The sequence below is a fragment of the Euleptes europaea genome, chromosome 13 (genome assembly GCF_029931775.1).
Source record: "Euleptes europaea isolate rEulEur1 chromosome 13, rEulEur1.hap1, whole genome shotgun sequence".
NCBI classification, from domain to species: Eukaryota; Metazoa; Chordata; class Lepidosauria; order Squamata; family Sphaerodactylidae; genus Euleptes; species Euleptes europaea.
In genome coordinates, this window is record NC_079324.1 from 57,651,956 (window position 1) to 57,678,919 (window position 26,964).

A 26,964-nucleotide genomic window follows, 5' to 3' on the forward strand; every position below is an offset into this window, starting at 1 on the left:
TTGGACTCTATGCCATTGAAGCCCTTCTCCTCCCCAAACCCTGACTTCCTCAGGCTCCACCCCCAAAATCTCCAGGTATTTCCCAACCCAGAGATGGCAACCCTACTCCAGGTGGTTAGGATAGGTTGAGAGAGAATGGCTGTCTCACATCTCCCAAGGTTGAGTTGGACATTATGCCCTTGTACAAATCTATGGTGAGGCCACACTTGAAATACTGTGTACAGTTCTGGTCACCACACCTAGAAAAGGATATTACAGAGCTTGAGAAGGTGCAGAAAAGAGCAACCAAAATGATTAGGGGACTAGAGCAACTGCCCTATGGGGAGCGGTTAAGACGCTTGGGGCTGTTTAGCTTGGAAATAAGGCGGCTGAGGGGAGACATGATAGAGGTCTATAAAATTATGCATGGTTTGGAGAGAGTGGACAGGGAGAGGTTTTTCTCCCTCTTCCATAATACTAGAACACTGGGTCATCTGCTAAAGATGGAGGGCAAGAGATTCAAAACAGATAAAAGGAAGTATTTTTTTCACACAGCGCATAGTTAAATTGTGGATCTCCCTGCCCCAGGATGTGGCGATGGCTGCCAGCTTGGAGGGCTTGAAGAGGGGAGTGGACATATTCATGGAGGAAAAGGGTATTCATGGCTATTAGTTAGAATGGATACTAGTCATGCTGCATACCTATTCTCTCCAGGATCAGAGGAGCATGCCTATTACAGTAGATGCTTTGGAACACAGGCAGGATAATGCTGCTGCTGTCGTCTTGTTTGTGGGCTTCCTGGAGGCCCCTGGTTGGCCACTGTGTGAACAGACTGCTGGACTTGATGGGCCTTGGTCTGATCCAGCAGGGCCTTTCTTATGTTCTTATGACATCCTTACCACAGTTAACGTTCAGGTTTCTAAAATCTCCTTTCTTTTCTCCAGTGACGGAGAGCCGAGGAATCTTGGAGAGCATACAGAGGTTCTCCTTGCTGCCAACGTACCTGCCCGTGAGTTACCACATCCACAACACAGACGTCTCCTTCTTTCTCAAAGAAGCCAACCAGGATATCATGAGGAACTCTAGCCTTCAGTCCCGGGTCGAGTCCTTCCTAATCTATAAATCGAAGAGGCCGCCTATACTAAACGCTACCTACGGACCTTTTTCCATTGAGCAAGTGGTTCCTCAGGACCTGTTGTCTCCTTCAAACCCCTTTGGATCTACCACCCCCAAGTTTTCCTTCAGCTGGAAGCTGAAGGCGTACATCATGAACAACAAAATCTACCCGAGTAGACCCAAAGTCCAGGTTTTGTTCTATATCGTCGGGAGGGACTGGGATGATTACAGCGTGAGCGAAAGGCTGCCCTGCTTACGGGTCTTCGCTTTTCGAGAAACGAGGGAGGTCCGAGGCAGCTGTCGGCTGAAAGGAGATCTGGGATTGTGTGTGGCGGGGCTGGAACTTCTTCCCAGCTGGTTCAACCCGCCCACGGTGGTTGCTGGCCGCAAGAAGCTACTGAATCCGTTGGAAGGGAGTCCGGTGGAACTCTACTACGCCATCCAACAGGGAGATGACAAAGGGGATTGTGCTAAGGAGGACCAGAGGAAAAACAACGGGATCAGACCTGGGCGCAATGATATCGACGAATCAGGGCCACCCTTGCAGAGGATTGGGACCGTTTTCCTTTACCAGACTCCTGGCAGCCCTTCCTTGAGTGAAATGCGGCTGGATAGTAACATCGCAGTCCTGTATATGCCAAAGTCCGTGAAACAAGGGGATGTGTTGACCTTTCTAGTGACTATTGCTAAGAACTCGACCGAGGACCAGTTCACATTAAGGTAAGGCCGAGAGCCCAGACAAACGTGCTGTCCAAACTTCACCTGTGGAAACGTTGATGTTGAATTTCCTCTGAACGCATGAATAATTACTACGACCGCCCACTAGCTTGTTGATATCTCTGTTTCCAGTCCTCTGATGTATTTTAGTCCCATGTTTGGTTTTTGTGATGCGTATGTTGACAGTGTTCGGTCTCTGACTCATGATAGAATTTGACAGTGCTGACCTGGATTGGAAATTCATTCTTGATGGCATTTGGTTTTTGATTGTTGACAAGCGATAGTAACTAGTGTTTGAAAGTTCATATGGGATGGAAAGAGGGATCTAAGTACATGGAGGAACGCTATGACTCACTGGTAGAGACCATATGTTGTATGTAGGAAGTCCCACGCGCAAACCCTCTCTAGTTAAAGGATCTTAGGAAAGACCTTTCTTTGCCTGAGACCCTGGAGAACCACTTCCAGTCAGAGTAGGCAGTTCTGAGGTAGATAGACCAGTGGTCTTACTTTGGTGTAAACTAGATTAATCTGTCCATGGGAGTTAGGGGAGGTGCCGTAGTTCAGTGGTAGATCATGTTCTTTTATACATTGATTCCAAGTTCATTCCCATTGATACGATATAGTGGGAGACAGAGTCATATACTCAGTATCTGATTGGATTTGATAGATGGCATACAAAAGTATTTAAGCACCGACAGCTTGTGAGATCCCAAATTTGAAACCTGCCAAACACAAGATGCTAACATGTTTTAAAGCATTCCGATTTTGGAACCTGTAGTTGAGATCTCCCATTTGAACTGGCAAATTTAAAAAATTGAGTGGTAAAATCCAAAATGTTCAGACATTTGCTAATATTTGAACTCTCGTTCTTTAGTATTCATTGGTTGATCATATTGGTGAGCAAGAATGCATACTCAGGATGACTCGATACAGATTACCTTTGCCTTAACTTTTAAAGATCTTCTCTTGTTCTGGTAAGTTCAAGGACTTTAGATTAACACAATGCATGGCTTACATCTGATCTTGGTATAAACTAAGAGGACTCAAAGACTGTTTTTTGGGCTGAAGCCATTTTGTCCATCTGAAAGCTGTTTTTACAACTGGTAGTAAACTTAAAGACTCTTTGATTCTCTTTATCATCTCAACTTGTCTTAACACCTCTTTGAGATCCTCCAACGCTGCTCAGCTAATAAAAAAGAACTTCAATTCAATCACAATGTGGTAGCTGCCTACCTGAGTATATCTTGTTTCAGAGACAACAGAGGAAGTGAACTCCGGGATGGTTTTACGAGACTGTTAAATAAGTTTCCAGTTGGACTGCAAAGTGCAGAACGGCATCTTTATTTCTATCGACAATGCAGTTTCCTCTGCACATTTTGCACCTTTCATATTAGAGGTTTTTTTTTTTAACACTCCGTTTTCCTTTTGTCATTTTCACTGTAGCTCAGGACCCCGTTTCAGAATCTCGTAGAGTTTTTGCTGCAAAGAAGGGAGAGGGGGGACAGGAGAGGGAGGTTGTATCCTACTGAGTTTCAAAGGCCCACTCTGGATTGTTTTGAAGATGAGTAGGGTTGCCAGGTCCCCCCTCTCCTCCGGCGGGAGGCTTTTGGGGCAGAGCTGAAGGGATTGCGCATGGCTGCACCGACACGCATGTGTCACTTCTGGTTTACACCCAGAAGTGCTGCATTGCGAGGGGCCTTTTACCACTCAAACTCCCAGTGCTCGCTGGCCATTAGCTGGCCGGTGAGTAGCCCGGTGGATCAGTGGGATTTTACCTGCCGCCACCAGGCTCTTGGGAACCCTACTGCATGGCGTCTATCGCCTGTGTAGTTTCTCTTATGGTTTTTATATTTCTAGAGTGCAATGGTAACGGTACTGTGAAATCAAAATAAGGCTACACGTTCTGCCCTCAGGCTTACATTTCAAAGGAGGGAAAAATAGGCCAGTGGAGGGGAAATGGTGTCAGGGGGAGATCCGTTTGAGATCACCAGAATCAGAGGCGAGTGTTTAACAGGCATTTATTCCCTGTTGAGGCTAGGAGTGAGCGGAGACCGTGTTGTCTCTAGTTGGCAAGGAGGGGTCAAAATCACCCCCAAATCTGGACACTCTGAACTGCTCATATTACAGGTACCCCCAGCCCCCTGCCTGCCCCCTTTATGAATGTTTTAGAAAGCTGCAGGGAAGCCAAGTTGATAGGGTTGCCAACTCGGGTTGGGAAATACCTGAAGATTAAGGGGGAGGAGCCTGGGGAGGGTGGGGTTTGGGGAGGGGAAGGACTTATTTGGGATATAATGCCCTGGAGTCCACCCTCCAGAGCAGCTGTTTTCTCCAGGGGAACTGATTGCTGTCATCTGGAGATTGGTTGTAATTCTGGAAGCTCTCCAGGCCCCACCTGGAGGCTGGCAACCATACATGTTGGGTGGGGCTTCTGGATCTCCTTTAGGACCTCTGACCTTTCCTCCCTTGTTTGGGCCACTGGCTGATAGCTTGGGCTAAACATAAGAAAGGCCCTGCTGGATCAGACCAAGGCCCAACAGGTCCAGCAGTCTGTTCACACAGTGGCCAACCAAGTGCCTCTAGGAAGCCCACAAGCAAGACGACGGCAGCAGCACCATCCTGCCTGTGTTCCACAGCACCTAAGATAATAGGCATGCTCCTCTGATCCTGGAGAGAATAGGTATGCAGCATGACTAGTATCCATTTTAACTAGTAGCCATGGATAGCCCTCTCCTCCATGAACATGTCCACTCCCCTCTTAAAGCCTTCCATATCTTCCTTTCACTCCTACCTAAGAATTAGGGTTGCCTGGTCCCTCTTTGCCAAACGGTGGGAGTTTTTTAGATTAAGAGGGACCTGGCAACCCTATGTGGGGGGAGGGAGGGAGTTGTGAATTTCCTGCATTGTGCAGGGGGTTAGACTAGATGACCCTGGTAGTCCCTTCCAACTCTATTCTATTCTATTCTAACGTGGAATGAATGTAAAAAAATGTGGCGACATGTACTTAAAATTGGCTGCAGTTGTAATTGAAGCCCAGAAAAGGGATTAAGCCAACGATCACTTGTAAGATAGTAATTCTTATGCAAGCTGATGCAGAAGTAATTATCCTGGGGAGGAAAAGGTCAGTACATCCAGGACGTCAGCCAGTGCAAAAGCATGCCAAGCAGATGCTCTACCATTGAGCCACGGCCCCTCTCCATGGCTCTCCAGGGTCTCAGGCAGAGATCTTTCACGTCAGCTACCTGCCTACTCCCTTTAACTGGAGATGCCGGGGATTGAACCTGGGACCTTCTGCATGCCAAGCAGATGCTCTACCACTGAACCACAGCCCCACCCTTCCCATGATGAAGACAGCTGAGGCAAAGTCTTCTTTTGTAAATTGCTTTGCTTCCTGTTGGGTGAGCAGTTGATGGAGGGGAATGTGCTGTGAGGATGTGTGGATTATCTGCGATACAGGTGAGATTCTCATCTTCCAGCTGGAGATTTCCTGGAATTACAACAGATCTCCAGATGACAGTTTCCCTTTGCTGAGTGTTTGAGATAGGGATGTGCATTTGGACATTTCTGGGTCTGAAAATACATGTCAAAAATACCGGTGTTTTCTGGGTATATTTGGGTGTCTGGATGGTATTTGGGATTTTCCGGGATGCCGGTAAATGGGTCCCCCAAAATTCTGGAAATATTCAAAAGTAACTAGGAATATCGGAATCCAGCATTTTAATGCTCCCAGGCCTGGGCACATCCCTAGTTTGAGGATGCTGCTTGCAATTTGCCATCAAATCCTGATTGTACCTCACCATTTGCCTTCTGTCTTTATGGTAATTTTTGCATGGGAGTTTGACCTGCAGTTCGTTGCTCGCTGGACCCACACCTTCCTGTTGGGAATCTCTGCACCATCAGTCTCCAAGCTCAAATCAAGTCCCCGCCCCTTGAAATGCTTCTTTGTAATTGGCTTACTTGTAGTGATTACTGTGAGACAAAATACCCCCCAAACCCAACTGCCAAATAAAAAAGCATTTTAAGAAGAAAAAACAAAAAAATTGAGCAATCTGAAAGGGGTAGGGTTGCCAGGTCATTCTTCGGCGGGAGGTTTTTGGGGTGGAGCCTGAGGAGGGTGGGGTTTGGAGAGGGGGAGGGACTTCAATGCCATAGAGTCCAGTTGCCAAAGCGACCATTTTCTCCAAGTGAACTGATCTCTATCAGCTGGAGATCAGTTGTAATAGCAGGAGATCTCCAGCTAGTACCTGGAGGTTGGCAACCCTAGAAAGGGGGGAGAAATCCAAACCTCCTTTTTAAAAAGCCTTTCTTCCGCTCAGAAAGAGCTCTGAGGAAGCAGGAAGCATTTGAATCCCCGCCTCTTTGCATGCTGCTTTGTAATTGGCTGCATGCTTTCTGTGTTAGAAACCAAGCTTTGCATTATTCCCCGGGAATTTCACCTGGGCTGAGCTCAGGGGAGAGGGAAGAATCGAGTTAACAGAGGAACGAGAAGGTCCGGGATTTGTGAGGGCTGGCAGCGAGATCACCTCTAATGGAGGGAAAACTCATGCATAACTCGAAGGAACAACCAAGACAGACCGGGGGCACACGTGAGTGTAAGTACCCATGCATAAACAACCTGAGACTAGTAAGGGGAGAGCTCCCTGTCAAAATAAAATACAGGTCTTCCTTTTTTGCGGTATGCTTCTGTCCCCGGCCCCACTAAGCATCTGCAAGTAGACCTGTGCTTGCCCCTGTGGTTACGACTCGCCACCGGCGAACAATGCTTCATGCAGCACTGTGCGCCTTATAAAGGCACCTTATAAAGCCAAATTGCCTTTGGTTTCAACCCCCCAGTCATACAAATCAGAAGAGATGCATCCATAGCTGTCCCTTTCAATATACGCTTGGGCACCGAGCAAACAAGCTGCAGGAAGCTTTCAGCAGAACAAAGAAAAACAAGGTGAGGGACGTGCTGTTTTTCTCTCTTTCCAAGGGAAGAATCTGGTTGCCATGTGATGTATAAATAAAGAATCCGAAATGCCTGGCCGTTTAATAAAGTTGCTGAGGAGGATCAGGGGCGGTTTTGTTCTTCTCTGACATTTCCCCACTTCAGTGAAGAACAGAAACAGCCTGGTTTAACCCTGAATGGAAGATGTGGAAAGAAAATCTCTTGCAGGGATTTTTGCTCTAGGCCTTTAAATTCCATCCGTCCTTCTGTTAAAAAGGTAAAGGTCCCCTGTGCAAGCACTGGGTCATTCCTGACCCATGGGGTGACGTCACATCCTAACGTTTAAGAGGCAAACTTTGTTTACAGGGTGGGTTGCCAGTGCCTTCCCCAGTCGTCTTCCCTTTACCCCCAGCAAGCTGGATACTCATTTGACCGACCTCAGAAGGATGGAAGGCTGAGTCAACCTTGAGCCGGCTACCTGAAACCAACTTCCATCGGGATCGAACTCAGGTCATGAGCAGAGCTTGGACTGAAGTACTGCAGCTTACCACTCTGAGCCACAGGGGTCCTTTCCTTCTGTTAACCATAGCCATTTGTCTCTGGCCACACCTTCTCTTTAAGGAAATAATTAGAATTTCTCTCTAAACACTGATGGCTGACTTTTTTAAAAAAGGGAAAGGTAGTCCCCTGTGCATTTCTGACCCACGGGGTGATGTCACATCTCGACATTTACTAGGCAGACTATTTACTAGACCATTTATGCATGGGAGTTTTTGCCTTGGATTTGCCGCTCTCTAGATGCACATTTCCCCCATCCAAATTCTTAAAACTCAAAAATAAGCCCCCATGTAGAGTTTTGAGAATTCGGATGGGGAAAATGTGCAACTATAGAGTGGCAAATCCAGCTAGTACCTGGAGGTTAAACCCAAAAGCACACAGAAAACCATATATCTTAATCAATCTCTAATGCACCAATTATCATAGAAACATACAAATACAATGTCAATTAAATATAGATATTATATACACAAGTAACATCATTCCAGAGTACATAATATGGTAAGTCAGGTAAGTACAACCATAGTAATATATCTAACAATGTCTTTTCTATTGAAGACCTTGTGCCTTACTTGGGACTTTAAACCTTTTAGTCCAAGCTGTGAACAGAAAAGACATTGTTAGATATATTGCTATGGTTGTACTTACCTGACTTACCTTAATTACGTACTCTGGAATGATGCTACTTGTGTATATAATATCTATATTTAATTGACACTGTACATGGTAATTTGTATGTTTCTATGATAATTGGTGCATTAGAGATTGATTAAGATATACTTATATGGTTTTCTATGTGCTTTTGAGTTTAGCTTCTTATTGCACAGAAGTGTCTATTGTTTGTAAGTACCTGGAGGTTGGCAATCCTAAGTCTCAGCTGTGGTTAAAGTGGTGAGACCAGCCAAAAGCCAGCCCCCGTCTTTGTCGTGTTGACAGTGTGACCAAGGTATGGATATGGTGAAGGGCTAATACCGGTTGTCCACTGTGAGGGAAGCAAGATCATAGAATCATAGAGTTGGAAGGGACCACCAGGGTCAATGCTGGACTAGATGGACTTTTTGATCCCTTGGGACTGTTTATGGATGGGTTCGCCTCTTAGTATCCCTGTTTGAGAGCCAGCGTGATGTAGTGGTTAAGAGTGGTGGTTTGGAGCAGTGGACTCTGATCTGGAGAACTGGGTTTGATTCCCCTCTCCTCCACATGAGCGGCGGAGGCTAATCTGGCGAACTGGATTTGCTTCCCCATTCCTCCACATGAAGCCAGCTGGGTGACCTTGGGCTAGTCACACACCCTCAGCCCCACCTACCTCACAGGGTGTCTGTTGTGGGGAGGGGAAGGGATGGGGATTGTAAGCCAATTTGATTCCTCCTTAAGTGGTGGAGAAAGTTGGCATATAAAAACCAACTCTTCTTCTTCTTCTTCCTCTTCCTCCTCCTCCTTCTTCTCCTCCTCCTCCTCCTTCTTCTTCGTCGTCTTCTTCTTCGACGTCTTCTTCTTCGTCGTCGTCTTGGTCTTCCTCCTCCTCCTGTGGGACCAAGCAAACGGGATGCTGTTCTGAGACTGGAATGGAGAGGGCAACAACTGCCCAGGACCTTGTGATGTTGGTTTCTGCAGTGTATGCTGGAACTGCATTAAACTGCAGATTAGTGTGTTTGCCCTCGTGACTGACATGTCTGGATGTTGCAGTTCACTTCTTGACCTGTACAGCCATCTGTTCAAGTCTCGGTTTCCAGTCCATTGGAGCAAAAGCAATGGGGGGAAAAACATTTTTGTCAGCAGCCGTTGGCCTTGAATCATCGGCACTGACACGGCGTCCCTCTGTTGCGCGAGACAGACATGGGAAGAGAGTGGGTCGGAGGGAACTTTCGCCTGGGTCGCTCGCTTCCGCAAAGCAGTGGCAGATCCCTCTCCCAAGTCTCCTGAATCAATTTGCAACGTCAGACTGTTGAGCAGAAGAAGAGCCTTGCTGAGCCCCATTCTCCTTATTGTTGAGTACGGCCCTCTCTACCCCGTTGCTAGGGTTGCCAACCTCCTGGTACTAGATGGAGATTTCCTGCTATTACAACTGATCTCCAGTCCATAGAGATCCGTTCCCCTGGAGAAAATGGCCACTTTGGCAATTGAACTCTATGGCATTAAAGTCCCTCCCCTCCCCAAACCCTTCCTTCCTTAGGCTCCACCCCAAAAACTTCCCACCAGTTGCAAAGAGGGACCTGGCAACCCTAGAAACAAGTCATTTATCTAGAGTTGCCAGGTCCCTCTTCGCCACAGATGGGAAGTTTTGGGGGCGGAGCCTGAGGAGGACGGGGTTTGGGGAGGGGAGGGACTTCAATACCATAGAGTCCAATTGACAAAGCAGCCATTTTCTCCAGGCGAACTGATCTCTATCGGCTGGAGATCAGTGGTAATAGCAGATCTCCAGCTAGTACCTGGAGGTTACAAAAAATAAGCAGCACCAAGGCTCAAAATACAAAAATTCTATAATACAACTAATACACCCTACAAGAATATGATATACATATACAAAGACAATATCATACAAATCTAATATACATAGAAACCAACAGTGCACACACAGTTCTATAGGAAAGTCCACAGATCCACTTTCCAGCAACAAACAACTACACTGAAATGCAGAGATGCCTCCGTAGGAAAACCAGATCACAGTCCTGAGAGCCGTCCACGGAACTGAACTCGACAAGAACGCGAATCCCAGTTAATTGCACATTTCATTATCTTCTTCAGCTTGCCATTGTAATATTAAAGCAATCTTCTTAACTCAGACATGATTAATATCAATTGGAGACTCCAAAGTGTCTGCATTTTGTGACTAGGGTTGCCAACTAGGGTGGTGTCTGGAGATCTCCTGGGATTGCAACTGCTCTCCAGGCTATACTGATTTTGGCTTGCATTATCCTTAGGTATAGAGGTGTGATTTATTTCAACCTCCAGGTACTAGCTGGAGATCTCCTGCTATTACAACTGATCTCCAGCTGATATATATCAGTTCACCTGGAGAAAATGGCCGCTTTGGCAATTGGACTCTATGGCATTGAAGTCCCTCCCCTCCCAAAACCCTGCCCTCCTCAGGCCCGAGCCCCCAAAACCTCCTGCCGGTAGCAAAGAGGGACCTGGCAACCCTACTTGCCAGACCCCAAAAAGGAGGGGAATGCCATGTAAGGAGAAACAGCATTTTCTAGCTGTCTGCGTCTACATTTCTTTGCCTCAGTTCATCACCTGCAAGACAGCAAGAAACTGACGGCCTGGAGTAAGACCTGACAAACCTGTCTTGTTCCAAAGGACTCAGTAAGTTTTCTGCTGCTGCTTCTCCTCGCGGATGGTGGAGAGACGAGACACTTCAAAATCAAAGGCCCTTTGTGGAGTGATTCCATTGCGCTGTACAAAATAATTCCAGGCGTCAGCGTTTCAAGCGGTTGGCAAGGCAGAACTGTGACAGCCGTCCCTGGGAGGCCTCGGTTGTGTCCCCCCCACCCACTTACGATCACCATGTTCTCCAGCTAAATTGGAGTTATTAGCTCCTACACATAGAAACACATCTTCTCTCCTTCTCAACCACCCTCTCTCGAGGACACTCAAGGATGTATTTCTCTCCTCCGCCATCTCGCAAGAGCACTTTTGTTTCTCGATCCGCCAAGATAAATTCCTTTTTTTTTTTTTTGCAGATCTAGCAACAGATCGGAGGGAGAAATCTGTAATGGAAAGGGTTGCCTCATTCAATAGAAAGTTATTTGCTGCTCTTTTGAGAACCAATGTTGTGCTTCTTTCTGAAGGTGTGAGATTTTTCTTGCCTCTTTCATATGTCGCTTTCACAATGAGCTGGAGTCTGACTGCCAGATCATGTGTGCTAAAAAGGATACCAAAGAAATCAAAAGCTGACAACAGTCAGTAGAAGAAGAAGAAGAAGAAGGAGGAGGAGGAGGAGGAGTTGGTTTTTATATGCCGACTTTCTCTACCACTGAAGGAAGAATCAAACTGGCTTACAATCACCTTCCCCTCCCCACAACAGACACCCTGTGAGGTAGGTGGGGCTGAGGGAGCTCTAAGAGAGCTGTGACCAGCCCAAGGTCACTCAGCTGTGGAAGGGGCCCCACAGGCCATCTAGTCCAACCCCCTTCTCAATGCAGGATCAGCCTAGAGCATCCCTTACCGGTGTTTGTCCAGCCTCTGCTTAAAGACAGAATATGATAGAAATCAATAAAGTACCATAAATCCCATATTCTATCAATTCCACTCCTCTGGCACACTGTTTCTTATTGATATAACTCAAAATCCTTCCAGAAAAGGAAGTTCTTCAGAGGCATCTGGAAGGTCTCCAGGGAAGCAGAAAAGAGTTGTAAAGAGCAACCAGATTTGTCCATGCATAATGCAAAAAGAAGCACAAATTCTTTTTTTAAAGAATATTTTATTAACATTTTCAAACAAAAATATAACAAACAAACATATACATATGCTCACATCTTTACCATTTACACTTACTTTAGGGGAACAAGCACAAATTCTGTGTGATACCTTTTATGAGGACCAGCCAAATTGACATATACAAGCTTTTGAGTTCACCAGAATGCTTCATTAGGCTGGATGTTCCAAAAAAATTTTTTAAAGTAGAAGGGTAGAAGACAGATTTTTAGGGTTGCCAACCTCCAGGTACTAGCTGGAGATCTCCTGCTATTGCAACTGATCTCCAGCCGACAAAGATAAGTTCACCTGGAGGAAATGGCCGCTTCGGCAATTGGACTCTATGGCATTGAAGTCCCTCCCCTCCCCAAACCCCACCCTCCCCAGGCTTTGCCCCCAAAACCTCCTGCCAGTGGCGAAGAGGGACCTGACAACCCTTTTAGTTTAGTCAGAGTTGGTTTGGGTTCCCAGACTGAGGGGAAATTCCTGGAGATTTAGGGTTGCCAGGTCCCTCTTCAATACCGGTGGGAGGTTTTTGGAGCAGAGCCTGAGGAGGGCGGAGTTTGGGGAGGAGAGGGACTTCAATGCCTTAGAGCCCAATGGCCAAAGCAGCCATTTTCTCCAGGTGATCTAATCTCTATTGGCTGGAGATCATTTGTAATAGCAGGAGATCTCCTGCTAATACCTGGAGGTTGGCTACCCTATGGGGACGAGGGCGGAGCCTGAGGAGGGGTGGGGTTTGGGGAGAGAAAGGGACGTCAACTGGGTGCAATGCCATAAAGTCCACCCTCCAAAGTCACCATTTTTCTCCAGGGGAACTGATCTAGAGACCAGTTGTAATTCTGGGAGATCTCCAGGCCCCACCTGGAGGATGGCAACCCTAGTTTGGACAGTTGGATGGCACTGGCTGATATGTGCACTGGCTTCCAAGTATTTCAGCTTAATTGCTCCTTGAGCTCACCAGGGCCTAGATGAGTGTGCCTGGGATTCATGCTCATTAGGGGGGCCTTGATTATTTTTAAGTGGAACATTTGCTCTTAATGGTAGGATCCACTTAACCTTCGTTCTACTTTCGCTGTGCTTAGCTGGTTAATTACAATTTCTGCTTATAATATTTTGTTCTAGGGAGCTTGAACACCTGATAGGGATGAGCAAATGCTTTCCATAATTCTCTTTCTTTTCCTCTCTGAAGAAGGAGAAGAGAAAGAAGAGTTGGTTTTTATATGCCGACTTTCTCTACCACTTAAGGAAGAATCAAACAGGCTTACAATCAGCTTCCCCTCCCCACAACAGACACCCTGTGAGGTAGGTGGGGCTGAGAGAATGTGACTAGCCCAAGGTCACCCAGCTTTGGCAATGGGACACTATGGCATTGAAGTCCCTCCCCTCGCCAAACCCCACCCTCCTCAGGCTCCACCCCCCAAATCTCCAGGTAGAAGAAGAAGAAGAGTTGGTTTTTATATGCCGACTTTCTGTACCACTTAAGGGAGACTATTTCCCAACCTGGAGCTGGCAACCCTAATCCTAAGCAAGGGGCTGGCCTTAAATGTCAGCTCCAACTCTGGCAACCCAATACTAAATTCCCACCTAGACAGCTCTTGGATCGCAACTTCTGGATCTTCTCTAGGTTTCATTTTCTGACGGGAACTTGTACATCTGCGGGCAATGGCCAAGAGAAAGCAACATGGGAAGCCCACGTTAGCATTCACTCGGGTGGATCTAAACAATCCAAACAAGCTCTTTGAGAAACTACCTTTGCTGAGAAAGCTGGGGGAAAACTAGGGGGAGTGGAGATCTGAATGGTTCTACTCTGTGTTCTGCTGACTACAAGCTTGAGCAATGGAGCCTGATCCATTGCACACAGTTGCCCAGTAAACTTCATCCACTGAGTAATGTCTTGTGCCATTGTTGTATTGGGAGGAAAGCTATGTGCGCCACCCTGGAACAGACAGAGACTTTGGTCATTTATGCATGGGAGTTTTACCTGAGGTTTGTTGCTTGCTGGACCCACACTTTCCTGTTGGGAATCTATGTACCAGCAGTCTCCAAGCTCAAATCAAGTCCCCGCCCCTTTAAAGTTTGCTTTGTAATAGGCTTACTTTGTAGAGCTTATAGGGAGAGAAACCCCCCCCTCAATTGCTGCATAAAAAAGCCTTTTAAGCACAACAACATAAAAAACGGAGCAATCTGAAAGGGGGGGGGAGAGAAATCCAAGCCTCATTTTTAAAAAGATTTCCTTCTGCTCAGAAAGAGCTCTGGGGAAGCAGGATGTATTTCAGTCCCTGCCTCTCAACATGCTGCTTTATAACTGGCTGTGAGAGAAGCCAAGCTTGCATGCCCCGTACTTTGCCTTCTGCATGGGGATTTCACCTAGGCTTTGCTCAGGGAAGATGGAGGAATTGGGTTAACAGAGGAATGGGAAGTCCCGGGATTTGTGAGGGCTGGCCGCAAAGTCTTCTCTAATAGATGGAAAACTCATGCATAACTCCAAGGAACAACTGAGAATGACAGGGGGGGCAAACGTGAGTGAAAGTACCCATGCATAAACGACCTTTGCTGTGTTCTGCATTGGTCTAGATTGGGCTCTCTCATTAGTGGTTTTGAGAGGAAAGGGGGTTTATTTCATTGTGCCCGGCTCTGGGAATTAGCACCCTGTCAGCGATGCTGAGTTAATGGGGTTTTTTTCCGGTGTTTCATGGAGCAAAGCTTAATGGGAGTGGGGAGGGGGTTATTAAAATACTGCAACCCCAGCAATACTGTTATTGAGGAAGATGTATTGCTTATTTAAAGATGCGCCCTGTCTGTTTGAGGTGAGGCTGGCCCGACTATTTTCGGTAGGGTTTAATTGTGTTTTGACACTTAGATTGTAGGGATGAGTGACCATTCCCTGTTTTGTTTGCTTTATGAATATTTTTCTCAGTGCTCTGGTTCTCTGCTTGCCATTGTTGGCTTTGTAGATTCTCTTGTTTGGTATATCACACTGTATATCTTTTATACGTCTTTTATGCAGGATTTATATGTACAGTGTAACTCATTTCGAGGTGGCATGCAGCTTTATGGGTGCACTAATAACGTAAAAAAAAAGGCATACATTTTATGGGAAATTTTCAGCGTGAGGATATAAAGAATGGCACCAAGTTGCTTCGCTTCACACAAAAGGGAAGTGAAGCGGAAACAGGGAATGTGGGGGCTTGAAATGCCAGGGGTGGAAAAAAACTCTTAAAATTATGCCTAAGGATTTAGTTTATGGGAAGGTGGGGATGGAGTTGCACTAGATGAAGGGGAACTTTTTTGTGTCCCCCCTCAGCTTTTAATGCCCCCTGGAATCATGTGTGCCTAGGGTTGCAATCCTCCAGGTACTAGCTGGAGGTCTCCTGCTATTACAACTGATCTCCAGCCAATAGAGATCGGTTCCCCTGAAGAAAATGGCCACTTTGGCAATTGGACTCTAAGACATTGAAGTCCCTCCCCTCCCCAAACCCTCCCCTTCTCAAGCTTTGCCCCGCTGGTGGTGAAGAGGGACCTGGCAACCCTACAGATTTTTCAAGGTCAGTGAACTCTCTTGGAGGAGGAGGAAGAAGAGGAAGAGGAAGTGTTGGTTTTTATACGCTGACTTTCTCTACCACTTAAGGAAGAATCAAACCGGCTTACAATCACCTTCCCTTCCCCTCCCTGCGACAGACACCCTGTGCGGTAGGTGGGGCTGAGAGAGCTCTAAGAGAGCTGTGACTAGCCCAAGGTCACCCAGCTGGCTTTATATGTAGGAGTGGGGAAACAAATCTAGTTCTCCAGATTAGCGTCCACCGCTCATGTGGAGGAGTGGGGAATCAAACCCGGTTCTCCAGACCAGACTCCACCGTTCCAAACCACCACTCTTAACCATTACACCACACTGGCTCTCCATTAGGAAAGTCATTAGCTGCGAACTTTCCTGTTTTCGCCTGACCTGCTTTCTGCAGCAGCAGCTCGGAAAACCTTCTTTAGAACCCACAACAGGCAAGGACTGCATCCCACGGTCCCTCGCAGGTCATTTCTCGGCATGTTCCCCATTCCTTTTTGCAGCCCCGAGACCCCAGGACATCTAGGGAAGGACGTCACATCATGAAATAATTGCCGAGCTTTTGGCAAGCGATCAGTGGAGATGTGAGAGGGGGGAATCTGGAAACGGCAGGCAGGGAGCCAAAGCATTTTGACAGAGCGCTCATTCACCTGGTATTTAATTGCTGTCCCTGTTTAACTTAATAAATTAGGAGGACTACCTCGGGTCCTGAGTAATGGGAAGGAGCCCCTGACAAATGAAGACGGAGTGCTCCAAGACGGGGCTGTGTCGAACTGTAGCTTTTGGACTGAGTACAAGACAGTCAATGGAGAAGCGGTTGGCTGAGATTGGGAAGACTGTTGGCACCGAGCAGGGAATTGAGTACTCTGCTATCAGCCCCTTTGCTGTATGGTTTTTGAATCAGCCCGTGTAGCAATTTGAATATTTCTTTCTTTATTAAACTATCACCTGGCTCAAGTAGGAATGCCAGCCTCCAGGTGGGGACCTGGACATCCCTTGGAATTACAGCTCATCTCCAGACTACAGGGATCAGTTCCCTTGGAGAAAATGGATGCTTTGGAGGGTGGACTCCGTGGCATTGTATTCAGCGGAAGAAGAAGAGTTGGTTTTTTATATGCCGACTTTCTCCACCACTTAAGGGAGAATCAAACCGGCTTACAATCACCTACCCTTCCCCTCCCCACAACAGACATCCTGTGAGGTAGGTGGGGCTGAGAGAGTATGACTAGCCCAAGGTCACCCAGCTGCTTCATGTGTAGGAGTGGGGAAACAAATCCCGTTCACCAGATTAGCCTCCGCCACTAATGTGGAGGAGTGGGGAATCAAACCTGATTCTCCAGATCAGAGTCCACCACTCCAAATCACCACTCTTAACCACTACACCATGCTGGCTCCCTCCCCTCCCCAGGCTCCGTACCCAAATCTCCAGGAGTTTCCCAACTTGGATCTGGCAACCCTACCCCCCATCCCTCACTGGTGACCAGGGGGGACCTGGCAGCCCTAGGCTCAAAGAATCTGTGGTTTTTCGGTTTGGGGGAAGGAGGAGGCAGACTTGATAGAGGTTTATCCTTCATTGGGGTAAAATGCCATAGAGTCCATCTTCCAGAGCAGCCATTTTCTCCAGGGGAGCTGATCTCTGTCGCCTGGAGATGAGTTGTAATCCCAGGAGATCTCCAGCCACCACCAGGAGGTTAGCAAGCAAAAATCAACACCTCTGCACCATTACCTAAGGTTAGAAAATTAGTACAGAAACAACTTGCATCCCATTTGGGAACGTGTAAACTGTAAATTTGTCTGTGCAAACATGTTTCAATGGATATCCTGATGTTGGAATAGATAAGCTAAAAAATACCCATGGTTGCTATTTTGTGTCTAAAAGGGTGACGCTTAAAAGTCTATGAGAATTTTGAAGCTACAGAAGCTTATATTGAAATGAGTACATTTTGAAATCAATATATAAACGGGACTGAGGAAAAACTGAAACGATCGTATCCCTTTCTACCCTTCTTCACTTGAAGACATCGACCTCGGATTGATTGTTACTGAACCAGGACTGAGAAATACTTTGTGGTACTGTACATATACAATTGGCTTGTTAGCACGTTGTTATACACCCAGAGCTGAGAAATACTTCGTTGTACATATGCAATTGGCTTGATAGCACGTTGTTACATTCAATATACTTTTGTCATTACATATTGTTATCAGCCTGTTTCTGTACCACCTGGAGGTTGGCAACCCTTGCTTAAAGATGGGATTATAAATTTTGTAAATAAATCAATCACCTCATTTGGAGCGATTGCACTCTAACATAAAGAAAGCTACAACTCACCCTACTACCAGCCATGTCTGGGGCAGCAGGCAAAGATGAGCCTGTCACTCAGATGTTTATAAAAAGTTTCTTTAGCAAAAGAGGGGTGGGGGAAATCCCTCCTCCACCATGCCTACTGGTCAGAGGCAGAACTGGGACATTTCATTAGACAGGGCTGAAAAAAGATTCTGCAACAGAGGACATCTGGTCACCTTACCTTCTTCTGTTAGTTTGTTTGCCGTATTTTTATTCCGTGTTTCCTCCATATGGCTCTCCAAGTAGTTCACTAATGAACAAATACTAATAACGCTATTAAAACAGCAATCAAGGCAGCAATTAATTTCAAACTACCAGGCATATAATTCATTAACGCTCTTCTTTTCGGTCCAGTTGGCGCCAGTAACAGCTCACAATTTAGGTTCGTACGACTCTCAGTTGGCCGGTTTCAAGCAGCAGCCTAGGTACTCCAGTTTGGGGAGGGAGTCTTTTGGGTGGGTCTAGCAAGGTTTTTTTTTTTGGGGGGGGGGTCTGGCCAGTGGAAATATCAGAGCCATCAGCTCTCCTGCCTCTTCAAAGACTTCAAAGCTTGTCTGCTTGGGATACAAGCTGTACTTGTGGATCAGAGATGGGAGGTAATTGTCTGGTGCTAATAGCTCAACTATACATTACTTTCAGTTAATGGTTGTTGTTTTTAATGTGTATTCTAAATAATCTGTCCCTTTGAAACCACATGAGAACATATGAAGCTGCCTTATACTGAATCAGACCAGTCATCTATCAAGGTCAGTACTGACTATTGTTGGGGAGGGCTGTGGCTCGACAGTAGAGCATCTGCTTGGCATTCAGAAGGTCCCAGGTTCAATCCCCAGCATCTCCAGTTAAATGGACTAGGCAAGTAGGTGATGTGAAAGACCTCCGCCTGAGACCCTGGAGAACCGCTACCTGTCTGATCCTGGAGAGCTGCTGCCGACCGTCAAAGGTCGCCTCGCTCTCCTTCTGCATTTCCCCACGTTTTGCCTGCGTTTTTGAATTTGCGATAAAACAGGTCCCTGAAAACACGGGCAAAACGTGGGGAAATGCAGAAGGAGAGCGAGGTGACCTCTGACGGTCGGTAATGGCATGCATAATCCAAACAAAGGCCTGAAGTTGTTGGAGGGGTGACGGCGAGTGTAGTTCTGGAGGCTCCACTTCAAAATGGATGTGGAGAGAATGGAGCGGGTGCAGAGGAGAGCAACGAGGATGATCCGGGGCCTGGAGACCAAGTCCTACGAGGACAGGCTGAGGGAGTTGGGAATGTTTAGTCTGGATGAGGGGGGGGGACATGAGTGCTCTCTTTAAGTATTTGGAGCACTGTCACTTAGAGGAGGGGCAGGGAGCTGTTCCTGTTGGCAGCAGAGGAGGGGACTCACAATAATGGGTTTTAATTGTGGGCGGAAAGGTACCAGCTGGATATTAGGAAATGAATTTTTTACAGTAAGAGTAGTTCAGCAGTGGAATCAGCTACCTAGGGAGGTGGTGAGCTCCCCCTCACTGGCAGAGGCTGGATGAACACTTGTCAGGGATGCTCTAGGCTGATCCTGCATTGAGCAGGGGGTTGGGTTAGATGGCCTGCACGGCCCCTTCCTACTCTATGGTTCTATGATTCTATGAAACAGCCATGCATAAAAGACCAAATTCACAAGTGTGAACAGGAGCCTTTAGTTTTGCTTTCTGTTAAGATCTGGAGGCCCTTCAAGTTCTCCCTTGACCAAATTGTGGAGCAATTGTCAGCCTTTTCAAATGAAAATGAAAGGAGACAGCAACGATAGTGTGTTGTGCGTTCTGAGCAATATTCGGAAAAAATATTGTGAATCTGGGTGCTGCATTTGATTTTAAGGAGTCATGTTGCCTAAAGGAGCTTGTCTCTTGATTCAGCCTTATTGTTCCAGTGTGGTGTAGTAGTTAAGAGCGGTGGTTAGGAGCAGTGGACTCTGATCCGGAGAACTGGGTTTGATTCCCCACTCCTCCACATGAAGCCAGCTGGGTGACCTTGGGCTAGTCACAGCTCTCTTAGAGCTCTCTCAGCCCCACCTACCTCCCAGGGTGTCTGTCGTGGGGAGGGGAAAGGAAGGTGATTGTAAGCCGGTTTGATTCTTCCTTAAGTGGTAGAGAAAGTCGGCATATAACAACCAACTCCTCCTCCTCCTCCTTCATAAAGGTGGGGAAAGTCGAGGTTGGGGTGAAAAAAGTGTGTATCTTTGCAATAAAGTTTTCATTAACGTAGAGAAATGAACTGCAGCAGAAATCTGTTTTAACTAGTTTATTTGTGGGGCGGGGGTTTGGCTCATAACTGCAAGGTGACAGAGGGCTGCTTTTGGGAGGGGTCGCGGAGGGTGATTTTAAATATATACAAGTTAGAGCTGTCTGCCTCTCATTCTCCGCTTCGGCATTCCAATACCTTCTCGGGTATCTGCGGAGAAACCGTTCGAGGTTCTTCAGTGATAAGAAAATGAAACAATCTCGGGGAGGGCTGTCAAGCCGGCACCAGATAAACAGAAGACAGATGGTAAGTGTGATTGGCACTGACAACTTTTCAGAAGCCTTGTTTGCAGGTGCGGCCTCCCTCATCCATCACACTTTTACCTAATAGTGGGAGATGTCACCGTGATGTACTTAAATCCCCAACCAGCTGATAAAACAGCGAAGCCAACAGCTGCTGAGAGGTGCCCGGAGAAAGCTGTTGAAGTAGAAAGTGGAGAGCTGTGAGGAAAAGGTCAGCGACTCCACAGCCTCTGAGTTGAGAGGAGGTCAAACTTCTCCTCCCTGCTGAATTTTTTTAAATATATATTTTTATTTTTATAACATAACTCAACATGAAACAAATCAAACAATTACAATAATAAAAAGAAAAATAACAAAAATACAAAAGAGTATCAATTATATAATCTACTTAATATGATCTACATTACAAAATTATAGATTTCAAAATACCCTTTTGACCCTCCACCCACCATAAAAAAGTGACCCATCACCAGACGTCCGGAGATGTGTCTAAACAGTTTAAAAATTACTCTATTAACAATAAAATATATTTAAAAAGTAAAACTAGTTTCTATAATTTACTAACTAAATTAGTAATATCAATTTTTGCCAGTTTATCCCAATATGTGATGGCCTTCATCCATGTTTTTTTGAATTCTTCCATATCTTTTCCATGTAGGAATTCTGTTAATTTGGCCTGTTGAATTTTTGACCCTGAATTCCCAGTTTCACATTCGTGTCTCTCGTGCAAATGGTGAGATTCTCCATTTTTTAAAATTTCCTTGCCCTGACTCTTTCTTTTTTTTCATTGATACATCAGCATTATATATATTTTGTTATAAATAGGGTTGCCAACCTCCAGGTGCTAGCTGGCGATCTCCTGCTATTACAACTGATCTCCAACCAATAGAGATCAGTTCCCCTGGAGAAAATGGCTGCTTTGGCAATTGGACTCTGTGGCATTGAAGGCCCTCCCCTCCCCAAACCCTGCCCTCCTCAGGCTCTGCCCCAAAAACCTCCCTCCGGTGGTGAAGAGGGACCTGGCAATCCTAGTTATAAACAACATACACTGTGCAATATCAATTTCTTGCTGATTTATTTAAACCCTTTATGAGCTGCCTTTCTACCTTCTAACACTCAAGGCGGCTTACAATATAAATCAAACCACAGTTATGTGTGTTAAGTGCTGTCAAGTCGCTTCCGACTCATGGCGACCCTATGAATCAATGTCCTCCAAAATTCCCTGTCTTTAACAGCCTTGCTCAGGTCTTGCAAGTTGAGGTCTTCCTTTATAGAGTCGATCCATCTTTTGTTGGGTCTTCCTCTTTTCCTGCTGTCTTCCACTTTTCCTAGAGGTCTTCCTTTATAGAGTCGATCCATCTCTTGTTGGGTCTTCCTCTTTTCCTGCTGCCTTCCACTTTTCCTAGCATGATTGTCTTTTCCAGTGACTCTTGTCTTCTCATAATGTGACCAAAATACGACAGCCTCAGTTTAGTCATTTTAGCTTTGCTAGAAACGCCAACGGCTCTTATTCCATTTTAAAGAAATGAAAACTGAGGCCAGAGAATTCTGTTTTAACGTTTTAATTGCAATCAAACGGGAATTGGCACCTCTCGGTCGACCAATTCAAAGGTTTGACGGGCGGTCCGTCCTTTTATTCCCTACAGTCCCCTACACAATATTCCCTCCTCCAACCCCCCATTAGAAAGGGGGAGGAGTTTCCATTCTTTCCGACCGTCCTATTGGATATAACATACAACTTACATCATTTTACATCATCTTAACTCCAACCCTCAAGTATATCCCTTCGTTTCATCGGTTACATTTCATTACTATTAATAAGCTCTTTGAACATGCGTTGTTTAGTTGAGGACCACTAGGGATGCCTGGTTCCCCTGGTATCCCAAGATTCGATGGCCCACCTGGTCCCCGTCACCCGAACTGTCAGCCTTCCCATGAACTAAGTTTGCCAAATCCCCTTGTCTAGATTAGGAACCTCCAGCTAGTCTGTCCTTGACTGTCTCCCTGTCTGATCACAAATTATTGCTGAGTGTTAGAAGGGAGAAACAGGAGTCCAAGCAGACCACAGAGACCAGAGCTAGCCTCTTCTGGTAATGGCTGTTGTGCTTAAGCCTAATGGTACCTTTCACCTGGTCTAGGTGGTACTGGTTCTGAAGTAGCATGTTTCCTCCCACTCCTAGGCCTCTTGCCTGTGGCTAGCAGCTTTTGGAAAGATCCCCTCACTGTGGAGACAGTCAAAGGATTCCTCCATACTTTAAGCAGCTGAGGAATTAGGAGGTAAGACTGCAAAGAATAATGTACCAGGTAGCACTGACAGCCGACCAGTGGTCCCTTCAAAAGCCTTTCCCACTTCTGAGAGAGTCAGGATATACTCCCTTCTCTCCTCATTACCAACTCCATTTTAAAAGTGTTCCTCACTCTCTATTTGTGGCACTTATTTATTAAATCGCTTATTGTTAATACTTGAATCAATGTGTCTCTTCTGTTCCTATCTATAGTTTCCCTTCAACAGACTTCAACATGCAAGGCTGCTGCTTCCCACTCTCCCGGCAAGTTAAAACGGTCTTTGCACTCTTGTCCTCTGTTTCAACTCTCCTCATCTTGGCCAACAGTTCCTACTAGGAAACATCCAGCCTATCTCTTATCCATTTTTTTGGGCTTGATTCAAGGTCAATTTGCACAGCTGCATATAGCTGCTGCTGACTCGCTGGATCAGAGAAACTCACTTTAATTGTACCTTACAGCTTCTAGGGTCAGTTCAGGCTTGATTCGATCTATAACCCACTGATTTGGTTTTTTGGGCAGTCCACGGTATCCGTAACACTCTCCTCCAACACCACATTTCAAAGGAATCTACTTTCTTCCTATCAGCTTTCTTCATTGTCCAGCTTTCACACCCATACATAGTAATAGGGAATATGATGGCATGAATTTACTCTGCCCCATGGAGCAGAGTGGTGAGCTGCGGCAGACTCTAATCTGTAGAAACAGGTTTGATTCCCCACTCCTCCACCTACGTGTGTGTTGTGGGGAGGGGCGGGGAAGGTGATTGTAAGCCGGTTTGATTCTTCCTTAAGTGGTAGAGAAAGTTGGCATATAAAAACCAACTCTTCTTCTTGTTCTCTTCATCCATCAGGGTATGTAGTAATCGACAAGCTCTTCCTCCCATAGAATATACATTTCAATGTAGCAAAGGCAGTTTAAGGGTTTTTTAAAATATATATTTTTAAAAATGGCTATTTATTTACTTCCTTTGTACTCCAGCTTTGTCTGCAACGGGAACCCCAAAGCGGCTTACTTTGTTCTCCAGCTACTCATCGACGTGCACACAAAAGCGGAAAAAACCCTTTCCTGGGGTGATTTATTCAGCTCTTTTTAAGAAGTGTTTGGAAAGGGTGATTTAATATTTACATACGGCTGCTGCCATGATTTGACTAATTTCCCCCCACAATGCTTAATTGCAGTTAAATGAGAGATATTTGACTTCAGCAAAAGAATTGAGAGGGAAGGGGGGGGGAAAATGGGTGTTGGGGAAATTCCCTGACATAAATCCAGCCCTTTGAAATAAAGAGCCTTTCAGGATTTGCTAACAAGCTCCCTATGCGATTAAATTGCATGTCTTGGGGTACCTACATCTTAAGAAGGAGTTCCAGTGGGGAAAAGAGCCAGAGTGGTGTAGTGGTTAGCATCGGACTAGGATCTGGGAGACCCAGGTTCGAATCCCCAGTCTGCCATGGAAGCTTGCTGGATGAGCTTGGGCCAGGCACACACTCTCAGCCTAACCTGCCTTGCAGTGTCATTGTGAGGATGTAATGCAAAAAGGTGAGGACGTTGTTGGTTTTTTGGGGCCCCATTGGGGAGAAAATGGGAGTATAAATGAAGTAAATTAAGAGTAGATGCTAGGCTGAAAAGTTTGGGTGGTGTAGTGGAAAGAGTGTGAGACCAGGTCTTAAGCCAATGCTCTAATCCACTGCACTATGCTATTTGATTTCAGCAAAAGAATTAAGAGGGAAGGTCCCAGGTTCAAACCCCGGCATCTCCAGGTAAAGGCACTAGGCAAGACCTCTGCCTGAGACCCTGGAGAGCCGCTGCTGGTCTGAGTAGGCAATACTGACTTTGATGGACCAAGGGTCATATAGGTAGTCTGGAAGAGAGTGTTGGGGAGAAGCCAGTGGTTGTGGTGCATGTTGGCACCAACGACGTGGGGAAATGTAGTCTGGAGGTCTTAGAATCCAAATTTAGGTTGCTAGGCAGGAGACTAAAAACGAGGACCTCCAAGGTAGCTTTCTCAGAAATGTTCCACGTGCAGGACCAGCTAGGCAGGCACAGTTAGTGAGTCTCAATGTGTGGATGAGATGGTGGTGCAGGAAAGACGGCTTTAGATTTGTCAGGAACTGGGCAACATTTTGGGACAAGCCGGGCCTATACAAAAGGGATGGGCTCCATGGCGCGTAATATAAAAAAGGTGGCAGAGCAGCTTTTAAACTGAACCTGGGGGGAAAGCCGACAGGAGCTGAGAAGGTGAGAGATTCAAAACAGATAAAAGGAAGTATTTTTTCACACAACGCATAGTTAAATTGTGGAACTCCCTGCCCCTGGATGTGGTGATGGCTGCCAGCTTGGAGGGCTGTAAGAGGGGAGTGGACATATTCATGGAGAAAAGGGGTATTCATGGCTATTAGTTAGAATGGATACTAGTCATGATGTGTCCCTATTCTCTCCAGGATCAGAGGAGCATGCCTATTATATTGGTGGAACACAGGCAGGACGGTGCTGCTGCACTCGTCTTGTTTGTGGCTTCCTAGAGGCACCTGGTTGGCCACTGTGAGAAAAGACTACTGGACTTGATGGGCTGATCCAGCAGGGCCTTTCTTATGTTCTTATGTTAAGGGTCTGATTCAGTAGAAGGCAGCTTCATGTGTTCACGCTGCTTCTCACAGATCTGTTCGGGGTATGTTTGGCTTTGGAGCGTGACATTTGCAAAGAATGAAGCCTGGCTATGGGCTGCCCCATAGTCTATTTTCTGATTGCTGTAGTTCTGTGAATCACTTTACTTTGACTTTACAGTAACCCTGGCTAAAAAGTCTGCTTCTATTTGTCTGATGTCTCAAACTTCCTGATCAGTTTGACATCAATGAGGACTGAGCGCCTGTCACCCAGTAGATGCTAGAATGCCAGTAATGATGTTCCCCCGGCTGAACTTGGCTGTCTGAGCGCCACAGGTTCTTTCCGGCTTCAGGAGAAGCCGTAGGGAAAATGTACATTTCTCTGTGGCAGGGTGGCTGGCCGGAAACTGTGACATTCCTTCCTAAGCTTGAAAAACCATAAACAATGCATTGTATGTGTGTGAACCTCTTAAATGAATGAGTGCCCCGCAGATTGGCATGTGACAGCTTCAGGGCTTTCTGCATCTGGAAAACCTGGCCTCTGAAGGGTAAGTATTGATCCATGTGGTGGAATCGACCGCACCGGCTAGTAGCCTGTAAAAACAAATAAATAAATAAATTTTGCCCAGCGATTTGAGCCTTTGAAGGCAATATCAGAGGGATGCTGGGTTCCCCCCCCCCACCCCACACACACACACACCATGAAATGTTAGCTCTGCACATTCCTTGGGGTTCCTTTGCAGCTAGGAAAGCAATCCTGTTGTTAAAAAGTGGAACTCCCTGCCCCAGGATGTGGGGATGGCTGCCAACTAGGAAGGCTTTAAGAGAGGGGAGTGGACATGTTCATGGAGAAGAGGGCTATCCATGGCTACTAGTCAAAATGGATGCTAGTCATGATGCATGCTGTTCTCTCCAGTTATCAGAGGAGCATGCCTATTATCTTAGGTATTGTGAAACACAGGTAGGATGGTGCTGCTGCAGTCGTCTTGTTTGTGGGCTTCCTAGAGGCACCTGGTTGGCCACTGTGTGAACAGACTGCTGGACTTGATGGGCCTTGGTCTGATCCAGCAGGACTTTTCTTATGTTCTTATGCTACCTTTAAAAGGGGGGAGTGAATATTCTTTTACTAAACTTTCTATGAACTTGTTTTCCCTACCAATGGGCCGGTCTATGTTTTAATACTCCACTGGTGGGGAGTTGGGTGTGTGGGGAGGTAGAGTTTCCAGCTCCAGGTTGGGAAACTCCTGTGATTTGGGGCTGGAGCCAGGCTGCATTTTGATTCAGCAGAGCTGAGCTGGGGACTACAGGCAGGGGTGAGTTTAAACTTTGCCTTTTTTAAAACGCTGGGAAGCCTAACCGAACTGAGGATTTAATTGAAGTTTGCTGGGAGAGGGTTGTGATCGTTGTGCCAGTGGGTGATTAAGGTTGATTGCTGCCTGAAAGCTTGATTGTTTCCTTGTTAAGTGGGGTTGTTGTGATTGGAGCTTGTGTCTGAGAGGTGGGGGCTGTGTGCATTTAAATTCCAAGGCTCCTGCTCGGAACTCACTCTTATTTATGAGTGACCTGGAGACCCTCATCCGTCATCCCTTTCCCATCGTAGCCCAACCAGATTGGAGAAAGTAGCAGTTTTAAAGGCAATTCTGTTCTTCCGTTTGCTCCTACAGATTACAGCCCCGGCTATGTTTGGGCAGCTGCCCTTTTATTACTCACAATAAAGTTCCCTGGACTGTGAAAATGAAGCCCGTATTTAAGGCGGCACCGTGTTCCAGGATCTTATCTGTTACCCTTTAAGAGTGACGACATTCAAGCTGTTTTAGGGAGTGATTTAGCGTGAGCCTGGCATACATAAGGGTCACGGTTGGGTTTTTCAGAAGATAAGGAATTACTTTGCCGGATCAGACCAAAGGCCCATCTCTAATGTAGTACTCTGTTTCTGCACTGGTAAGCCAGATGCGTC

The 26,964-nt window shown here is 46.2% G+C and overlaps 1 protein-coding gene across 1 annotated transcript in view; it reads left to right on the forward strand.

Annotated features, from left to right (window-relative positions):
* TMEM132D (transmembrane protein 132D) overlaps nt 1-26,964 on the forward strand; it is a 315,677-nt gene that overhangs the window by 368 nt on the left and 288,345 nt on the right. The window contains exon 2 of the mRNA XM_056859081.1: nt 884-1,815. Coding sequence (XP_056715059.1) covers nt 884-1,815 — 932 coding nt within the window. The remainder of the gene's footprint in view (nt 1-883; nt 1,816-26,964) is intronic.